The sequence below is a fragment of the Staurois parvus genome, unplaced genomic scaffold (genome assembly GCF_062004578.1).
Source record: "Staurois parvus isolate SC_StPar_1 unplaced genomic scaffold, SC_StPar_1.0 ptg000526l, whole genome shotgun sequence".
Classification (NCBI taxonomy): domain Eukaryota; kingdom Metazoa; phylum Chordata; class Amphibia; order Anura; family Ranidae; genus Staurois; species Staurois parvus.
In genome coordinates this window covers 753,511-770,433 of record NW_028318322.1, presented here as the reverse complement: position 1 = coordinate 770,433, position 16,923 = coordinate 753,511, and the positions used below count along the sequence as shown (strand labels likewise).

Genomic DNA, 16,923 nt, shown 5'->3' with positions numbered 1-16,923 from the left:
TCATACAACTTAACACTCACATCAATAAACAAAGATCCCAGCAAACTGACCAACTTCTAGCATCCATAAAACTAAAAGAAGAAATCAATAAAAAAAAACAAACCCCTCAACGCACAAATCACTAACCTCAGACAGAAATAAACTCTGATCCCTTCTACTGTACAAGATCTTAACCTTCAAAAAACAAAAGCACAATTCTACTCCCTAGGCAATAAGGCAAATTCACCATTAACAAAACTAATTAAACATAGACGTCTCAAATCCAAAATACCCTCAATTCCACACCCAACCACCCATAAGTCTCTCACAAACCCGCAAGACATAGCCAACGCCTTCGCAACATATTACCAAACACTATATAATATTAAAGATGACACAAATACATCCCAACCAACAATGATTTCCATTCAAAAATTTCTAAATACCACAAATCTCCCCCAACTTACCCCATTACAACTCTCTTCTATCTCTACCCCTATCTCTCCCGCAGAAATAGCCAAAAACATAAAAACTTTACCTCTGAATAAATCTCCAGGAAATTATGGCTTTACTAATGAATTCTACAAAATATTTGCCCCACACCACCACACCACATCTCTCCGTTCTTTTCAACCATGCCGCTTCTACAGGTGAATTCCCCAATGAAATGCTAAATCCATAACCACCACCATTTCAAAACCAGGCAAAGACCCCCAACTTGTCCAGAACTACAGACCAATCGCCCTATTAAACACGGACATAAAACTCTATGCAAAAATTATAGCAAAAGACTACTTCTCTACCTTCCCACATTAATCCACCCGGACCAAGTAGGATTTATTCCTGGCCACCAAACACCGGACGCAACCAGAAGACTCATTTCCCTCATCCACAACTTAGAAACCACTATAAACAACCCTCTCTACTCCTATCCTTGGATGCCGAAAAAGCATTTGACCGAATACATTGGCAATTTATGCAGCTAACACTCCAAAAATTCAGAATTACAGACTGGATGCTCTCTGCAATCCATTCTCTATACTCCAATCCTTCCACTAGAGTATTAACAAATGGTACACTCTCGCATATCTTTAAAATTTCCAACGGTACTAGACAAGGCTGCCCCCTATCCCCCATAATATTTACATTACTCATCGAACCCTTAGCTTCAAAACTCAGAGACGACCCCACCTTTACAGGAATTACACACCTTAAGACTGAACACAAAATTAGTCTTTTTGCAGATGACATCATGCTTATGATAAATAACCCTCACAAATCACTTCCATCAATTCGGGAACATCTCCGTAGTTATTCGGAAATTTCATATTACAAGCTGAATGAACCCAAATCTTCTATTCTAAACCTTCATACACCTACTAAAACTCAAACAATATTAACCAAACATTTCCCCTTTACTTGGGAACATCAAAGCATTCCTTATCTAGGAATCAACCTTACTACCACAACAGATCAGCTTTACACCTCAAACCACAAACTATTGCTCAAATCCATCCCACAAGAACTTAATCTCCGTACTTCCACACTCTCAAAATTGGGAAGAGTAGCAACCCTAAAAATGAACATATTACCCAAAATCCTTTATATATTCTGCACACTCCCCATCCCCATTCCTAATACCTTCTTTACCAAATTACAGGCGATACTCACTAAATTTCTCTGGAATGCGAAAAAACCCAGATGTACTACAACCCTATTAATACGCCCTACGTCCAGAGGAGAAGCAGGTCTCCCACACTTAAAATCATACTATAATGCCACTTTACTGGACCAACTTTACTACTGGTGGCACCCAACTAAGGAAAAAGCATGGTCCACCATGGAAATGCCCCCAAATACCCAACTTGCTCCACATCACCTACTGTTCCTTCCACAATCTCCTCAATCCAAAAGTTATCTCAAACATCCATGCATCCAAGCCACCGTACAAGCCTGGTATGACTTCCTCACCCCTAATCTTGACAGAAGCCAAACAAATACTCCAATTACAACTCTACATCTCATCACCCCATCCTTACCTATACCGCAGTGGGAAGATCGAGGCATATCTTTTATAAAAGACCTCTCTACAACCCAACATTTGGATCCCTTCCCGACTCTTCAAGAAAAATGTAACCTTCCCAACAAAAAGCATTTTACATACCTGAGAATAGCTCACTCCTTACAAAAGGCAAACATCCCTCACTCTTTGAAAATTCCCTCCATAGCATACCAATTCTTAAACAAAACACAATACCCGAAAAAGGGGATCTCAATCTTTTATACATATATAACCAATACACAAATCTCCCTACAGACTTCCTCCCTATCCAACTGGGAGAAACTACTCTCCCAATCAATACTACTGCACATATGGGAAAAGACCTTCACCATCACCCATAAAGCATCTCTATGTAGCTCTCACTGGGAATCATACCTGAAAGTTTTGCACCAATGGTACCTAACCCCAACCAAACTCTCTTTATACTACCCTCAACGTCCATCCACTTGCTGGAGACAATGTGGAGAAACAGGATCAATCCTCCATATACTATGGACATGTAGATCCCTCAGACCCTGTTGGAATAGTGTTTTCTGACTGCTCTCAACAATTGCAGACACCCCAATAACACCAGACCTAGTCCTGGCTCTCCTCCACTTAGGTATCGACAAATTCCCTAAGGACTCCCGCACTATTATGATTCATACACTAGCAGCTGCTAAGACCAACCTTACCAAACTATGGAACTCCACCGCCATTCCCTCCCTTTCTTCTCTTATATCAGACCTTAACTTTCAATGTGCTATGGAAAGAAAAACAGCCCTCAATAATTTTTACCACCACAAATTCAAACACCAGTGGTCTCGATGGCTAGTAAACCCAAAATGCATTTTTAAAGATTGATAAACTAAACCTATAACACTTAGACTCTTGACTGGTGCATCCCCCCCCCCCTCTTTTTCACCCAGCCCTCTCCTCTTATCCATGTTCCTTCATGTTCCTTCTCTCTCCTATATAAGGATCATCAACCCAATACAGTTCTCGCCTAACCGAGCATACCTCTGAAATAAAGAGGGGAGGGGAAGGCACCGTTAGAGAGGATAGGTGTTTGAAGACGAGGAGACTGTGAAGGTGATGAGATTGTGATCAGAGAGAGGAAAGGGGGTGTTTGTGAGGTTGTAGGGAGTGCAAAGATGGGAGAAAACAAGGTCTAATGTATTCCCATCAGAGTGAGTGGAGGACGTGTCCATTGTGTTCAGGACATTTACTACAAATGACATTTTTCTCTCTTTCTTCCAATTTGAATCTTATGAAACAAAGACATAGATATTCCAATCCCCCTAAATATCTCCCCATCCCCCGCCTCTAACTAAAGTCATAAAATCCGTTAGTATAGACTGATGAGGTGAGAAGGTGACACCTCTCCACAATGAGGAGAATGTTCCGGCCCCGGAAGTGGGGGAATGTTCTGCCCCTGAAGGGGTTAATCTTGGTGTAACGGAGAAAAGGAAGGACAGAACACACAGAGTGGATGGCAGACGCACAAAGCTTTATTGAGACAAACAGACGGCAGTCCTTCAATACGGGGGTGGCAGAGAGGGTGGATTTGCCACTAAATGGTAATGAGGGGGCCCCACCCACTTATAGTCCACTAGGAGAGCCAAGGGGGTGTCCCTGTAACAGGGGTAGTCTGACACAGGAGGGGGGGTGCGAGGAGTCACCACCGCAACAGTTCAGGTAACACAGTGGGGAAGCAGGTACTCACAGATCCAACAGGGTGTCTGGTCTCCCTGGGGTAGAAGCAGAACGCAGGTACCTGTGGAGTCCGGACAAGGCGGGTGGCCTCTGGCAGATGGGCTGTGGTAGTCTCTCCCCCTTCTGTGGGGCCTCTGGCAAAAAGCAGGCAGACTCCGTGGCTGGGAGGGAGGGGGGCCCAGAGTAATTTGATTAGGCCATTGAATTAGGCCATTTGGCCTAGTGACACAGGCGACAATTGGAAGAATACAGAGCGGGACGCTGAGGGCATGTGATACAAGGCATTAATAAGGGGATTAATAATTGGCAGGCTCCCATACCGCTACACTGGGTTCCTACACTATATATGTGTGTATCATCATCTGCTGGAGATAAAAGACGTCACAGTGACTATGGAGGGAGAGGACGGAAGTGACTATGAAGGAAGAGGACGGACATGACGGGGGGTTACTGGGTGTAAATAGGAAATAACATCTTCTTACCTCCTCTGCTGCATCTTCCAGCAACGTCTCCAATATGCTTCCTGTCTGTACCTGACATCACTTCCTGCCTGTACCTGACATCACTTCCTGTCTGTCTTCCATAGAGACTTCCTGCCTGGGTAGAAGTGAGATCCCCACCTTGTGGAAATCAGGGGAACTGCAGCCCCGAGAAACATCTGGTAGTGTGACCCCGGCCTTGTGCTGGGTGTGTATGGACTGTAGATCCTTATAGAGGGGTCACCTCCACTCCCACCAAGGGGGACAGAAATATATGACTGCCTAGTCCAGCCTTTCTCAGCCAGGGTTCCTCCAAAGGTTTCTAGGGGCTTCTTCAGCAATGAACAATTCCTGTCTCTTAGTAACAAATGGCATCAATGATCTGTAAAATCCATTTCTTGGAATACATCACAGGACACGAAGCATCTTTATAAACCCTTCCTAATACTGTTATGCCCACCTACAGGTGATCGGACATTGGCCAACAATAGACAGGATGTCCCCTTGTAGAGCATATCTCCGACATAGGAAAGGTTTGTAGCAAGCCATAGCCCATAACAGGAGGGGACGGATCTCTGGGATTCCCGAGGGACTCCAAGAAATGGATTTTACAGGTAAACCACAAAATGTCATTTTCTTTGTCGCCCATCACAGGACACAGAACATCTTTTACATTCCTTACTAACAGGGATGTCCCACCTAGAACATGAGGGGAGGACAACAAGCCAACAGGTCCCAAAAACAACCAGAAATAGGAAAGAACCTCATGCAGCAGCCTGCAAAAACCAATGTGTCCAAAGGGAAGAGTCCTTAGTGACTCCAACATCCACCTGGTAACATCATAAAGAGTGCACCGAAGACCAGGTAGAGGCTTCACCAACATGATACATTGAAGGTAGGTAGTGTCATCCCTTATAAAGGGGGAACCTGTCCTTTCATACTGGAAACTGGAGCAACAAGCCGACAAATTCAGGGAATAAACGTAGACATGGAAGCTGCGGGATCCTTCTATTCGGTCCTCAGGAGCCACAAAGAGAAATCCTGTTGCCAAATTGCGGCTGTCAACTACAGGTAACCTGATAGGACAAACAAATACCCAACATGATAAAAACCTATTCCCCCAGTTACTGAGCCTGAGGGCAAAGGGAGGTAATACGCTGTCCTGGCTGAGATGAGGGTAAAGGGAGGTAATACACTGTCCTGGCTGAGATGAGGGTAAAGGAAGGTAATACGCTGTCCCGGCTGAGATGAGGGCAAAGGAAGGTAATACGCTGTCCCGGCTGACATGAGGGTAAAGGAAGGTAATGCGCTGTCCCGGCTGAGATGAGGGCAAAGGAAGGTAATACGCTGTCCCGACTGAGATGAGGGTAAAGGGAGGTAATACGCTGTCCCGGCTGAGATGAGGGTAAAGGAAGGTATTACGCTGTCCCGGCTGAGATGAGGGTAAAGGAAGGTAATACGCTGTCCCGGCTGAGATGAGGGTAAAGGAAGGTAATACGCTGTCCCGGCTGAGATGAGGGTAAAGGGAGGTAATACGCTGTCCCGGCTGAGATGAGGGTAAAGGAAGGTAATACGCTGTCCCGGCTGAGATGAGGGTAAAGGAAGGTAATACGCTGTGCCGGCTGAGATGAGGGTAAAGGAAGGTAATACGCTGTCCCGGCTGAGATGAGGGCAAAGGGAGGTAATACGCTGTCCTGGCTGAGATGAAGGTAAAGGAAGGTAATACGCTGTCCCGGCTGAGATGAGGGTAAAGGGAGGTAATACGCTGTCCCGGCTGAGATGGGGGTAAAGGAAGGTAATACGCCGTCCCGGCTGAGATGAGGGTAAAGGAAGGTAATACGCTGTCCCGGCTGAGATGAGGGTAAAGGAAGGTAATATGCCGTCCTGGCTGAGATGAGGGTAAAGGGAGGTAATACTCTGTCCCGGCTGAGATGGGGGTAAAGGAAGGTAATACGCCGTCCCGGCTGAGATGAGGGTAAAGGAAGGTAATACGCTGTCCCGGCTGAGATGAGGGTAAAGGAAGGTAATATGCCGTCCTGGCTGAGATGAGGGTAAAGGGAGGTAATACTCTGTCCCGGCTGAGATGAGGGTAAAGGAAGGTAATACGCTGTCCCGGCTGAGATGAGGGTAAAGGAAGGTAATACGCTGTCCCGGCTGAGATGGGGGTAAAGGGAGGCAATACGCCGTCCCGGCTGAGGGAAAAGGAAGGTAATACGCTGTCCCGGCTGAGATGAGGGTAAAGGAAGGTAATACGCTGTCCCGGCTGAGATGAGGGTAAAGGAAGGTAATACGCTGTCCCGGCTGAGATGGGGGTAAAGGGAGGCAATACGCCGTCCCGGCTGAGGGAAAAGGAAGGTAATACGCTGTCCCGGCTGAGATGATGGTAAAGGAAGGTAATACGCTGTCCCGGCTGAGGGTAAAGGAAGGTAATACGCTGTCCCGGCTGAGATGAGGGTAAAGGGAGGTAATACACTGTCCCGGCTGAGATGAGGGTAAAGGAAGGTAATACACTGTCCCGGCTGAGATGAGGGTAAAGGAAGGTAATACGCTGTCCCGGCTGAGATGAGGGTAAAGGGAGGTAATACGCTGTCCCGGCTGAGATGAGGGTAAAGGAAGGTAATACTCTGTCCCGGCCGAGATGAGGGTAAAGGGAGGTAATATGCTGTCCCGGCTGAGATGAGGGTAATGGGAGGTAATACACTGTCCCGGCTGAGATGAGGGTAAAGGAAGGTAATATGCTGTCCCGGCTGAGATGAAAAGGTTGAAACCCCTTTAGGTTAAAAAAAATAATAAATAAAAAGCTAAGGTAAAAAATCCATCTTTGTGAAAGAACAAAGGGAACAAAAGGAAGGTCCTGAATGGGCTCAAACAGAGAATTCTGTAAAAACAGAAAGAGAACCCATAGAAACAATGACAGGCTGACCGGAGGAACAACATACATGACATCTAGTACCAACGCATGCAACTAGAAAGTGTAATGCAATCAGCCCCTGAAAGAAGAGACTGCCAAGGCTGAAATCTGACTCTTGATTATACACAAGGCCAGGCACACATTCACCCCCCACCCCAAGAAGGAAACCAAGACACGGACCAAAACAAGGAGGAAACCTCTTAGGTCAACAAAACGCTAAATATGATTGTAAGGACCTGCGGGAAGTCTCCCTAAGTTAGAATTCCTAGCCTTCAAAAGAGCAGAAACAACAAAAGGCCTCGATACTTCTATCTCTCAAAACCCTTTTGGCTGCAATAGTCAATCCAGTATGCCCACTGACACCATAAGGCTGGAAACATCAGGCTTTGTAACAGCAGGGCTTGACTATCTGGAGATCCAAGGACTTGTGTAGAATCAAAGAAAAAACATGAAGCATGAAGTAAGGAGGGGAACAGTTCCAAAATTCTAAGGCCTGGTTCACACTGCAATGAACAGCTGCTGGTCTTTACTGCTCAGCCTTTGGGCTGGGTACATTTCCCTTGCCGTACCATCTGGTAGCCTGGTGTATGAGGGATTCCTAGATCACAGGTGATGAGTGAAGACCATATAGTAAGAATCCAAATCCACGGCATCGCTCCCACCCTGCACCTCCTAATGGACCATCCAGGTGATAGCACTTGTACCCCGTCTCCTCTCCAACATGAAATTATGAATAGGAACAAAAAGATGAAGAGCTGCACTCTGCAATTAATAATTGTAATTAGCTCCCTCTTAATATTTCATTCTGTTGATGACGACATAACTCCATACACATGATCTCCTCCTGAAAAACCAAGCTCCCAAAATATGTTTCACCCCAAAAGAGCTCGCTCACATAGAGTAGGGTTGGGGCCACTCTATCCTTGTGAATGAGCCCATTGGGGTGAAACAGAATAAAATATGAAGAATGGGCTGATTACGGAGTGTGACTCTTCATCTTCTTGTAGACGGTATAGTCACAGATGAGAACACAGGAGACCAAGTCCATATCTCATGCTTCCTAATTTATAGAGATAATATGTGGGCTCTAACCCTGTCCAATCACCTCTGGGGGGTGTTCCCTCCTCAGCCCTGGGGTTGGTTCTGTCTTCTGAAGGTGCCATGGGCTACATGGACCCACTGTTTCTGGTGTCTGGGTTGGCGATGTGATTTCCAACACCATTGCTTCAGTCTGATCACAACATATTCATTCACAGCATGGCTGTCATGAGCAGACCCCATAGAACCATGTTGGGGCCCCTCTGGGATTCTGTACTCCTGACACATACCATTTTATATAAGAAGGACAATCCTTTGCAGCCAGTGGAGAGCCCAATGTGCACAAATCTCTTCTCCCCACTGGGGTCGTAGTCAGCGCATCAAAATATTTCCTTTGACGCTCAGTGAGGTGACAGATCATTCATCCGTATCTATGTCTACAGGGATGTCAGATCATTATTGCCATCTAGGTGTTCATTCCTCCAATCTTCACACTCCAGAGCCAACTATTCCGATTTTTATATTGGAACCATTTGTCTTCTACTGACCACTAAATGAAGAGAACACTGTATCTGTAATACTGAACATTGAATTCCAGGAATATCTGTCATATCATGCCACCTTTACAGGGTATGTTACATCCCAACCATTGCTGGTGTCCTCCATGTCTATGGTCACCTTACAGAGACTATCTGAGATATGTTCCAGAAGGTCCTGCCAACATTCCATACAAGACCCTTATCTGAGCATGCTGGCCAGGTCAGGAAAAGGGTGGGGAGGGGGTGTATTTCCTGCCTCTTGAACCATACCAGGTGACATGACTTCAACATGCAGGGGTAACTTTCCGGGGGAGTGACAAGGACAAGGGTCTCTTCCTCTTACATATACCTGTATTTATTCACAAAAATGTAAATTGTAAGAAACAAAATTTAAAAAAATGTCCTATGCTGTACATCAATGTCAATCATGAAGTCTGATGCCCTTCAAAAGAAAAAAATCTGATCTAATATGAGGATCGGGGCCATTTCTCAACTGGAGTTCCTTGTATCCATATAACAGATGTGTGACAGGACTAAATCTGCAATTACATTTTACTGCAAAATCAAAGGGGCCAAAATTGTTCTCCCCCGAGCAGTCATATATTTCTGTCCCCCTTGGTGGGAGTGGAGGTGACCCCTCTATAAGGATCTACAGTCCATACACACCCAGCACAAGGCCGAGGTCACACTACCAGACCCTTCTTGGTGCTGCAGTTCCTCTGAGCTCCACAAGGTGGGGATCTCACTTCTACCCAGACAGGAAGTCTCTATGGAAGACAGAAAGGAAGTGATGTCAGGTGCAGACAGGAAGTAGATGGGAGATGTTGATGGAAGTGGCAGCAGAGGAGGTAATAAGATGTTATGTTCTATTTACACCCAATAACCCCCCGTTATGTCCGTCCTCTTCCTCCATAGTCATGTCCGTCCTCTTCCTCCATAGTCACTGTGATGTCTTTTATCTTCAGCAGATGATGATACACACATATATATTACTATCCTACTAAGTGACATATTGGCATGGATGTCACTCCACTTCCTCAAACTCAATCTTTCCAAAACTGAGCTCTTAGTATTCCCCCCAGCCCGTGCCCCCTCCCCTGACTTCTCCATCAAGATCAATAATACAACCATCAGTCCCTCCCTCATGCCAGGGTACTAGGTGTAATCCTAGACTCCCATCTGTCCTTTCAGTCCCAAATCCAATCACTGTCCTAATCTTGTAGACTTCACCTCCGCAACATCTCCAAGATACGCCATTCCTAACCTCGGAAACCACTAAGCAATTTATTCACTCCCTTGTTATATCTCGCCTTGACTATTGCAACTTCCTCCTCATTGGCTGACCTCATCGCAGGCTATCCCCTCTTCAGTCTATCATGAATGCTGCTGCCAGGCTCATCCACCTTACTAACCGTTCTGTATCTGCCAATCCCTCCACTGGCCTCCATTCAGTGTCTTCCACCCCTCTCTGCCAATCCCTCCACTGGTCTCCATCCCTCTCTGCCAATCCCTCCACTGGCCTCCATTCATTGTCCTCCACCCCTCTCTGCCAATCCCTCCACTGGCCTCCATTCAGTGTCCTCCTCCCCTCTCTGCCAATTCCTTCACTGGCCTCCATTCAGTGTCCTCCACCCCTCTCTGCCAATCCCTCCACTGGCCTCCATTCAGTGTCCTCCACCCCTCTCTGCCAATCCCTCCACTGGCCTCCATTCAGTGTCCTCCACCCCTCTCTGCCAATCCCTTCACTGGCCTCCATTCAGTGTCCTCCACCCCTCTCTGCCAATCCATCCACTGGCTTCCCATTGCCCAACAGAAAAAATTCAAAACATTAACAATAACATATAAAGCCATTTATAACTCTCTTGTCTCTAAATATCACCCAAACCATACTCTCTGCTTCTCACAAGACCTTCTACTCTCTAGCTCCCAGTCCATCCCCCACAGTTACTACCTATTGTACCACTAGCCCCTCCCTCCTAGATTGTAAGCTCCCAGGATCAGAGCCCTCCTAAGCCTCTTGTATTGAACTGTATTGTTGCTGTATTGTCTCCCGTTATATTGTAAAACTGTTGGCGCCATAAATCCTGTATAATAATAATAATATATAGTGTGGGAACCCAGATGAACCCCTTCAGGGGGAGGAGTTGATGATAATATATTTGCTCCCAAAGCTGGCCTACATGGTTCAGTTTTATCGTTCAGCCAGCGGGATGACCATAAAAACTGAAGTGATTCCCCCATCCACACATTGGAGGTGGATGGGGGAATCCTCCCCGCTGCACTCTTGTATTCTGACAATGGGGGGACTCCTCCGCTCTCAGAATACACAGATCAGCACTGAAGCTATTGGCTGCAGCCGCTGGGGGAGTGGCTTTTATCCGGCAGTGGCCACACATGGATGGAAATGTGAGCGATCCCTGCTGAACCAGCTGAATTTCCATGGATCTATGGTCACCTTCAGTGACTTCCTCCCCTCCCCCTCATCTCCTTCATGATGGATGTCATGCTGAGATCATCTCCCATTGGCTGAGCAATATTCTCATTTGTCTCTCAGCTCCTTTTTGCTATTCCTCGTCCTGCCTGTTGTTTCCTTGGATTGATTTTCTGTGTAGTGACCCCTCTGGTGTGCACACCGACTACTAGTGTCATGAACTGCCCTATTGCACGTCGAGACTACCCTTACTTGAACCGCCCCGTGGTGTGCCCAGAGTATAGCTACCTGTGATGCCCCTGAGTGCTTGAGCCATCGCTACCCGTTGAGTCTCCGTGAGCCCGATGTCCCTAGAAAGCTGGGTGGGAGCTGTGCTAGGCCAAACTCCACAACTAGAGTCCCGATGAGTCCCCGTGAGCCCAATGTCCCTAAAAAGCTGGGTGGGAGCTGTGCTAGGCCAAACTCCACAACTAGAGTCCCGTTGAGTCCCCGTGAGCCTGATGTCCCTAGAAAGCTGGGTGGGAGCTGTGCTAGGCCAGATTCCACAGCTAGAGTCCCGTTGAGTCCCCGTGAGCCCGATGTCCCTAGAAAGCTGGGTGGGTGCTGTGCTAGGCCAAACTCCACAACTAGAGTCCCGTTGAGTCCCCGTGAGCCCAATGTCCCTAGAAAGCTGGGTGGGTGCTGTGCTAGGCCAGATTCCACAGCTGGAATCCCATTGAGTCCCCGTGAGCTGTTGTCCCTAGTACGTTGTGTAGGAGCTGTGTTGAGGCCAAATGCCACAGCCAAGTTCCCGTTGAGTCCCTGTGAGCCCGCTTACCGTGGGTGTCCCTATGAGCCACATGTTGCGGAGTGCCATGAACTGTCCGGATTGAGTGTCTTTCAGAGTTCAGTAAAGTTTTTGTGTGTTCCCCGTCTTCTTTGTGTGTTCTGTCCTGCCTACGCTTCCGTCACAAGGAGCTCTGGAGACAATTGTCTGCTATTTACACTCCGTTCCTCCGCACGTCACCTGATCACATGACAGCTTACTTCCACAGATTCCGGACAGATTTCTGGATGGTAAAGGTCAAAGTTCACTCTTCAGTTTAGGAGAGGTAGGACGCACCCAGGAACAAGGATTTGGTTTGCATGAGAGCCTCATATAGAGGACCCCTCAAATCTCCCCATCCAAATGTCCCTCCATCCGGAGTCAGAGAATCCCATAACATCACACTGACCTCAAAGCTCCTCCCAATGTCCCTCCATCCGGAGTCAGAGAATCCTATGACATCACACTGACCTCACAGCTCCTCCTCCCAATGTCCCTCCATCCGGAGTCAGAGAATCCTATGACATCACACTGACCTCACAGCTCCTCCTCCCAATGTCCCTCCATCCAGAGTCAGAGAATCCTATGACATCACACTGACCTCACAGCTCCTCCTCCCAATGTCCCTCCATCCAGAGTCAGAGAATCCTATGACATCACACTGACCTCACAGCTCCTCCTCCCAATGTCCCTCCATCCAGAGTCAGAGAATCCTATGACATCACACTGACCTCACAGCTCCTCCCCCCCAATGTCCCTCCATCCAGAGTCAGATAATCCTATGACATCACACTTACCTCACAGCTCCTCCTCCCAAAGTCCCTCCATCTGGCTTTTTAAGTGTTCTTGCAGGGCGACCACTTCCTGTTATCTCACATATATATTCTTATTATTATAGCCAAATTTACCCCCCTAACTCCTCCCACAGTTGTTACACTACATAGACAGTAATATACCGAACGTGCGGATTGTTCCCGATTGGTGTGCTATTACTTTGTGGAACGTTTTGCCGAACGGTTCACAAAATATCGCCGTATTTGTGGTGAAATTGGTCCCATAGGAATGAATGGCGGAATGTTCAAAACTAGAGTGGGAGCTGAAAATTCAGGACATGATTTTTCACAGTTACTCCAGCCATTCCAACCACACAACAGTTACTCCGCCCACTCCACCCAGTTACTCCACCCCCTCTAGTTGGCAAGAACACTTCACACAATTTCCCCAGAAATTGTAGCTTTTCTAGTTTTTTATGTTCTTAGGATGTCAGCAGGTACTTGTTATTCTCACTAACACAGTGGGACTGTTTGTCCTGTTATATGTAATGACATCAGAACTGCTTACTCCAAGCTTTATCCAGAGTTATGTGGGGGTCCTGTGGGGGGAAATTATACCTCAGCCTGAAGTGGGGCTTTAATAAAATGGAGACCTGAATGGAGAGGTGAGGAGGATTCTGGGAATATCATTTGATGTGACTATTTGTGTTCAGATGTAGAGTATTCCTCCTGTGAAGTCTGGAGATCATATGACATCACATTGCCTCCACCTCCCTCCCTGATAGAAGAGAGAAAGAAGAAGAAGATTCTAGAAGTCACCAGAGAGATCACTGAGCTGCTGACAGGAGAGGTGAGCGGTGCCGGGAATTCTGGGACATTCTCCAGTAACAGACAAGGGATGTGTCTGGATGGTGACTGTATCATTGTGTGTGTCAGGTTCCTATAAGGTGTCAGGGTGTCACTGTCTATTTCTCCATGGAGGAGTGGGAGTATTTAGAAGGACACAAGGATCTCTACAAGGACGTCATGATGGACAATCAGCCGCCCCTCACATCACCGGGTAAGAGGAGACTTTATTGTAAAGGAGAGAGCAGTACGGAGGATCCACCTAGATCCCCCATCATCTGATAAACACATAGAAACAATGGATTCAGTCAGTGTGTGTGTTTCCTACAGATGGATCCAGTCATGGGAACCCACCAGAGAGATGTCCCCGTCCTCTGTATTCCCGGGATTCCACACAGGAAGGTCACACCATCCCTCACCATCATCAGGTAGATGATGACAATTATTGGTAGTTGTGATTTATACACAGCATGTTTGTTACAATGAATGTTTTATTATATCTTTCAGAGTGGAATCCTCGGGGATGATAATATTGATGTTAAAGAAGAGTATAAAGAGGAGGATGAGGAGTATGGAGTGATGGAGGAGTTTTCAGAAGGACACAAGGATATGATGGAGCCACCTAATACCAGGAACCCCCCAGAGAGATGTCCCCGTCCTCTGTATTCCCGGGATTCCACACAGGAAGGTCACACCATCCCTCACCATCATCAGGTAGATGAGGAACAATCACTGATAGTATCATTAGGATCTGTACATTATCTGCATTGTTACCATTGATGGCATTTTTATTATATATTCAGAGTGGAAACCTGAGAGATCCTAAAGTTGAGGTTAAAGAAGAGATAAAGGAGGATGAGGATGGGGTGATGGAGGAGTCAGAGATTGCAGAAGAACACAAAGATCTGTACCAGGACACCATGGTGGAGTCATCCAGCTACAGGAACCCACCAGAGAGATGTCCCCGTCCTCTGTATTCCTGGGATTCCACACAGGAAGATCACACCATCCCTCACTATTACAAGGTTGGTGGGATGGAGCATCTAGAACATGGATTCATAGAGACAATGTGTGGAGTTCTTTTATGTGACCTTATATCTTACAGATGACATTTTCTCTCATTTCCTTGATTTAGAGTGGAGATCCAATCGATATAGAATTTGAGGTGAAAGCAGAAGAAGAAGAGGCGTATGTGAGGGATGATCAGCAGTCTATGGAGGAGGATGGAATAACGGGGACATTTATAGAGGAGGACACTCCTACAGAGATCAGCACAGGTGGGTCATGAACACTAAATCCATTCCTCCACCCATACTGCTCACTGATTGGTCCAGAGTAGGGCGGGGACTGGGTGATATCAGCCTGTAATCCCCTGGTCACTTTCCTGAGCTGTGTTCCCCGTCCTGTATTCCTGGATTTCTCTCGGATAATCTTCCTTCTCTGTGCTGCAGACACAATTTATGTCTCTAGACTGGATTTATGGAGGTTCTGGGGTTCAGCTGGCAGAAAAATGTGGATTTTTCATATAAGCATTGCATAATGTAGGCACCGAGGACATGTGACTGGGGTCTCCTGCCTTGTGCCTGACTCCTCCAGGGGACCTTCTCTGTTATCTGCTGGCTGTGCCGGGTGGAGGGATATGTCTGTAGTGTCTCAGCCCCAAGTCACTGAGTGCAGTCTCAGGAGATGGGAGGCAGCGGTGTGGGACCTACATAGTTACATAGTTAGTCTGGCTGAAAAAAGACATCCATCTAGTTGTACCAATAAAAATAAAAGTTATAATACGACACCCACAGCTGATCCACCAGAAGGCAAAAACCCAGCAAAGCACGATCCAATCTGCTCCTGCAGGGGAAAAAATTCCTTCCTGACCCCCTGAGAGGCAATCGGATATTCCCTGGATCAACTTTCCCTATAAATGTTACATCCAGTTATATTCTGTGTATCCAAGAAAGAATCCAGGACTTTCCTACAGCAACCCCCCCTTATGTATTATACATGGAGATCATATCCCCCCCTTATATATTATACATGGAGATCATATCCCCCCCTTATATATTATACATGGTGATCATATCCCCCCCCTTATGTATTATACATGGAGATAATATCCCCCTTATATATTATACATGGAGATCATATCCCCCCTTATGTATTATACATGGAGATCATATCCCCCCTTATGTATTATACATGGAGATCATATCCCCCCTTATGTATTATACATGGAGATCATATCCCCCCTTATGTATTATACATGGAGATCATATCCCCCCTTATGTATTATACATGGAGATCATATCCCCCCTTATGTATTATACATGGAGATCATATCCCCCCCTTATGTATTATACATGGTGATCATATCCCCCTTATGTATTATACATGGTGATCATATCCCCCCTTATGTATTATACATGGAGATCACATCCCCCCTTATGTATTATACATGGAGATCACATCCCCCCTTATGTATTATACATGGAGATCATATCCCCCCTTATGTAGTATACATAAAGAGCATATCCCCCCCTTATGTATTATACATGGAGATCATATCCCCCCTTATGTATTATACATGGAGATCATATCCCCCCTTATGTATTATACATGGAGATCATATCCCCCTTATGTATTATACATGGAGATCATATCCCCCCCTTATGTATTATACATGGAGATCATATCCCCCCTTATGTATTATACATGGAGATCATATCCCCCCCTTATGTATTATACATGGAGATCATATCCCCCCCTTATTTATTATACATGGAGAACATATTCCCCCTTATGTATTATACATGGAGATCATATCCCCCCCTTATGTATTATACATGGAGATCATATCCCCCTTATGTATTATACATGGAGATCATATCCCCCTTATGTATTATACATGGAGATCGTATCCCCCCTTATGTATTATACATGGAGATCGTATCCCCCCTTATGTATTATACATGGAGATCATATCCCCCCTTATGTATTATACATGGAGATCATATCCCCCCTTATGTATTATACATGGTGATCATATCCCCCTTATGTATTATACATGGAGATCATATCCCCCCTTATGTATTATACATGGTGATCATATCCCCCCTTATGTATTATACATGGAGATCATATCCCCCCTTATGTATTATACATGGAGATCATATCCCCCCTTATGTATTATACATGGAGATCATATCCCCCCTTATGTATTATACATGGTGATCATATCCCCCCCTTATATATTATACATGGAGATCATATCCCCCCCTTATGTATTATACATGGAGATCATATCCCCCCTTATGTATTATACATGGAGATCATATCCCCCCTTATGTATTATACATGGAGATCATATCCCC

General features: G+C 46.0%; 2 protein-coding genes across 2 annotated transcripts in view; both read left to right on the top strand.

Annotated features, from left to right (window-relative positions):
• LOC149451665 (uncharacterized) overlaps positions 1–16,923 on the top strand; it is a 215,653-nt gene that overhangs the window by 105,832 nt on the left and 92,898 nt on the right. The window lies entirely within an intron of this gene.
• LOC149451668 (uncharacterized) overlaps positions 14,138–16,923 on the top strand; it is a 50,405-nt gene continuing 47,619 nt past the window's right edge. Inside the window, exons 1-3 of the mRNA XM_089690351.1 lie at positions 14,138–14,272; positions 14,362–14,583; positions 14,694–14,835. Coding sequence (XP_089546477.1) covers positions 14,138–14,272; positions 14,362–14,583; positions 14,694–14,835 — 499 coding nt within the window. The remainder of the gene's footprint in view (positions 14,273–14,361; positions 14,584–14,693; positions 14,836–16,923) is intronic.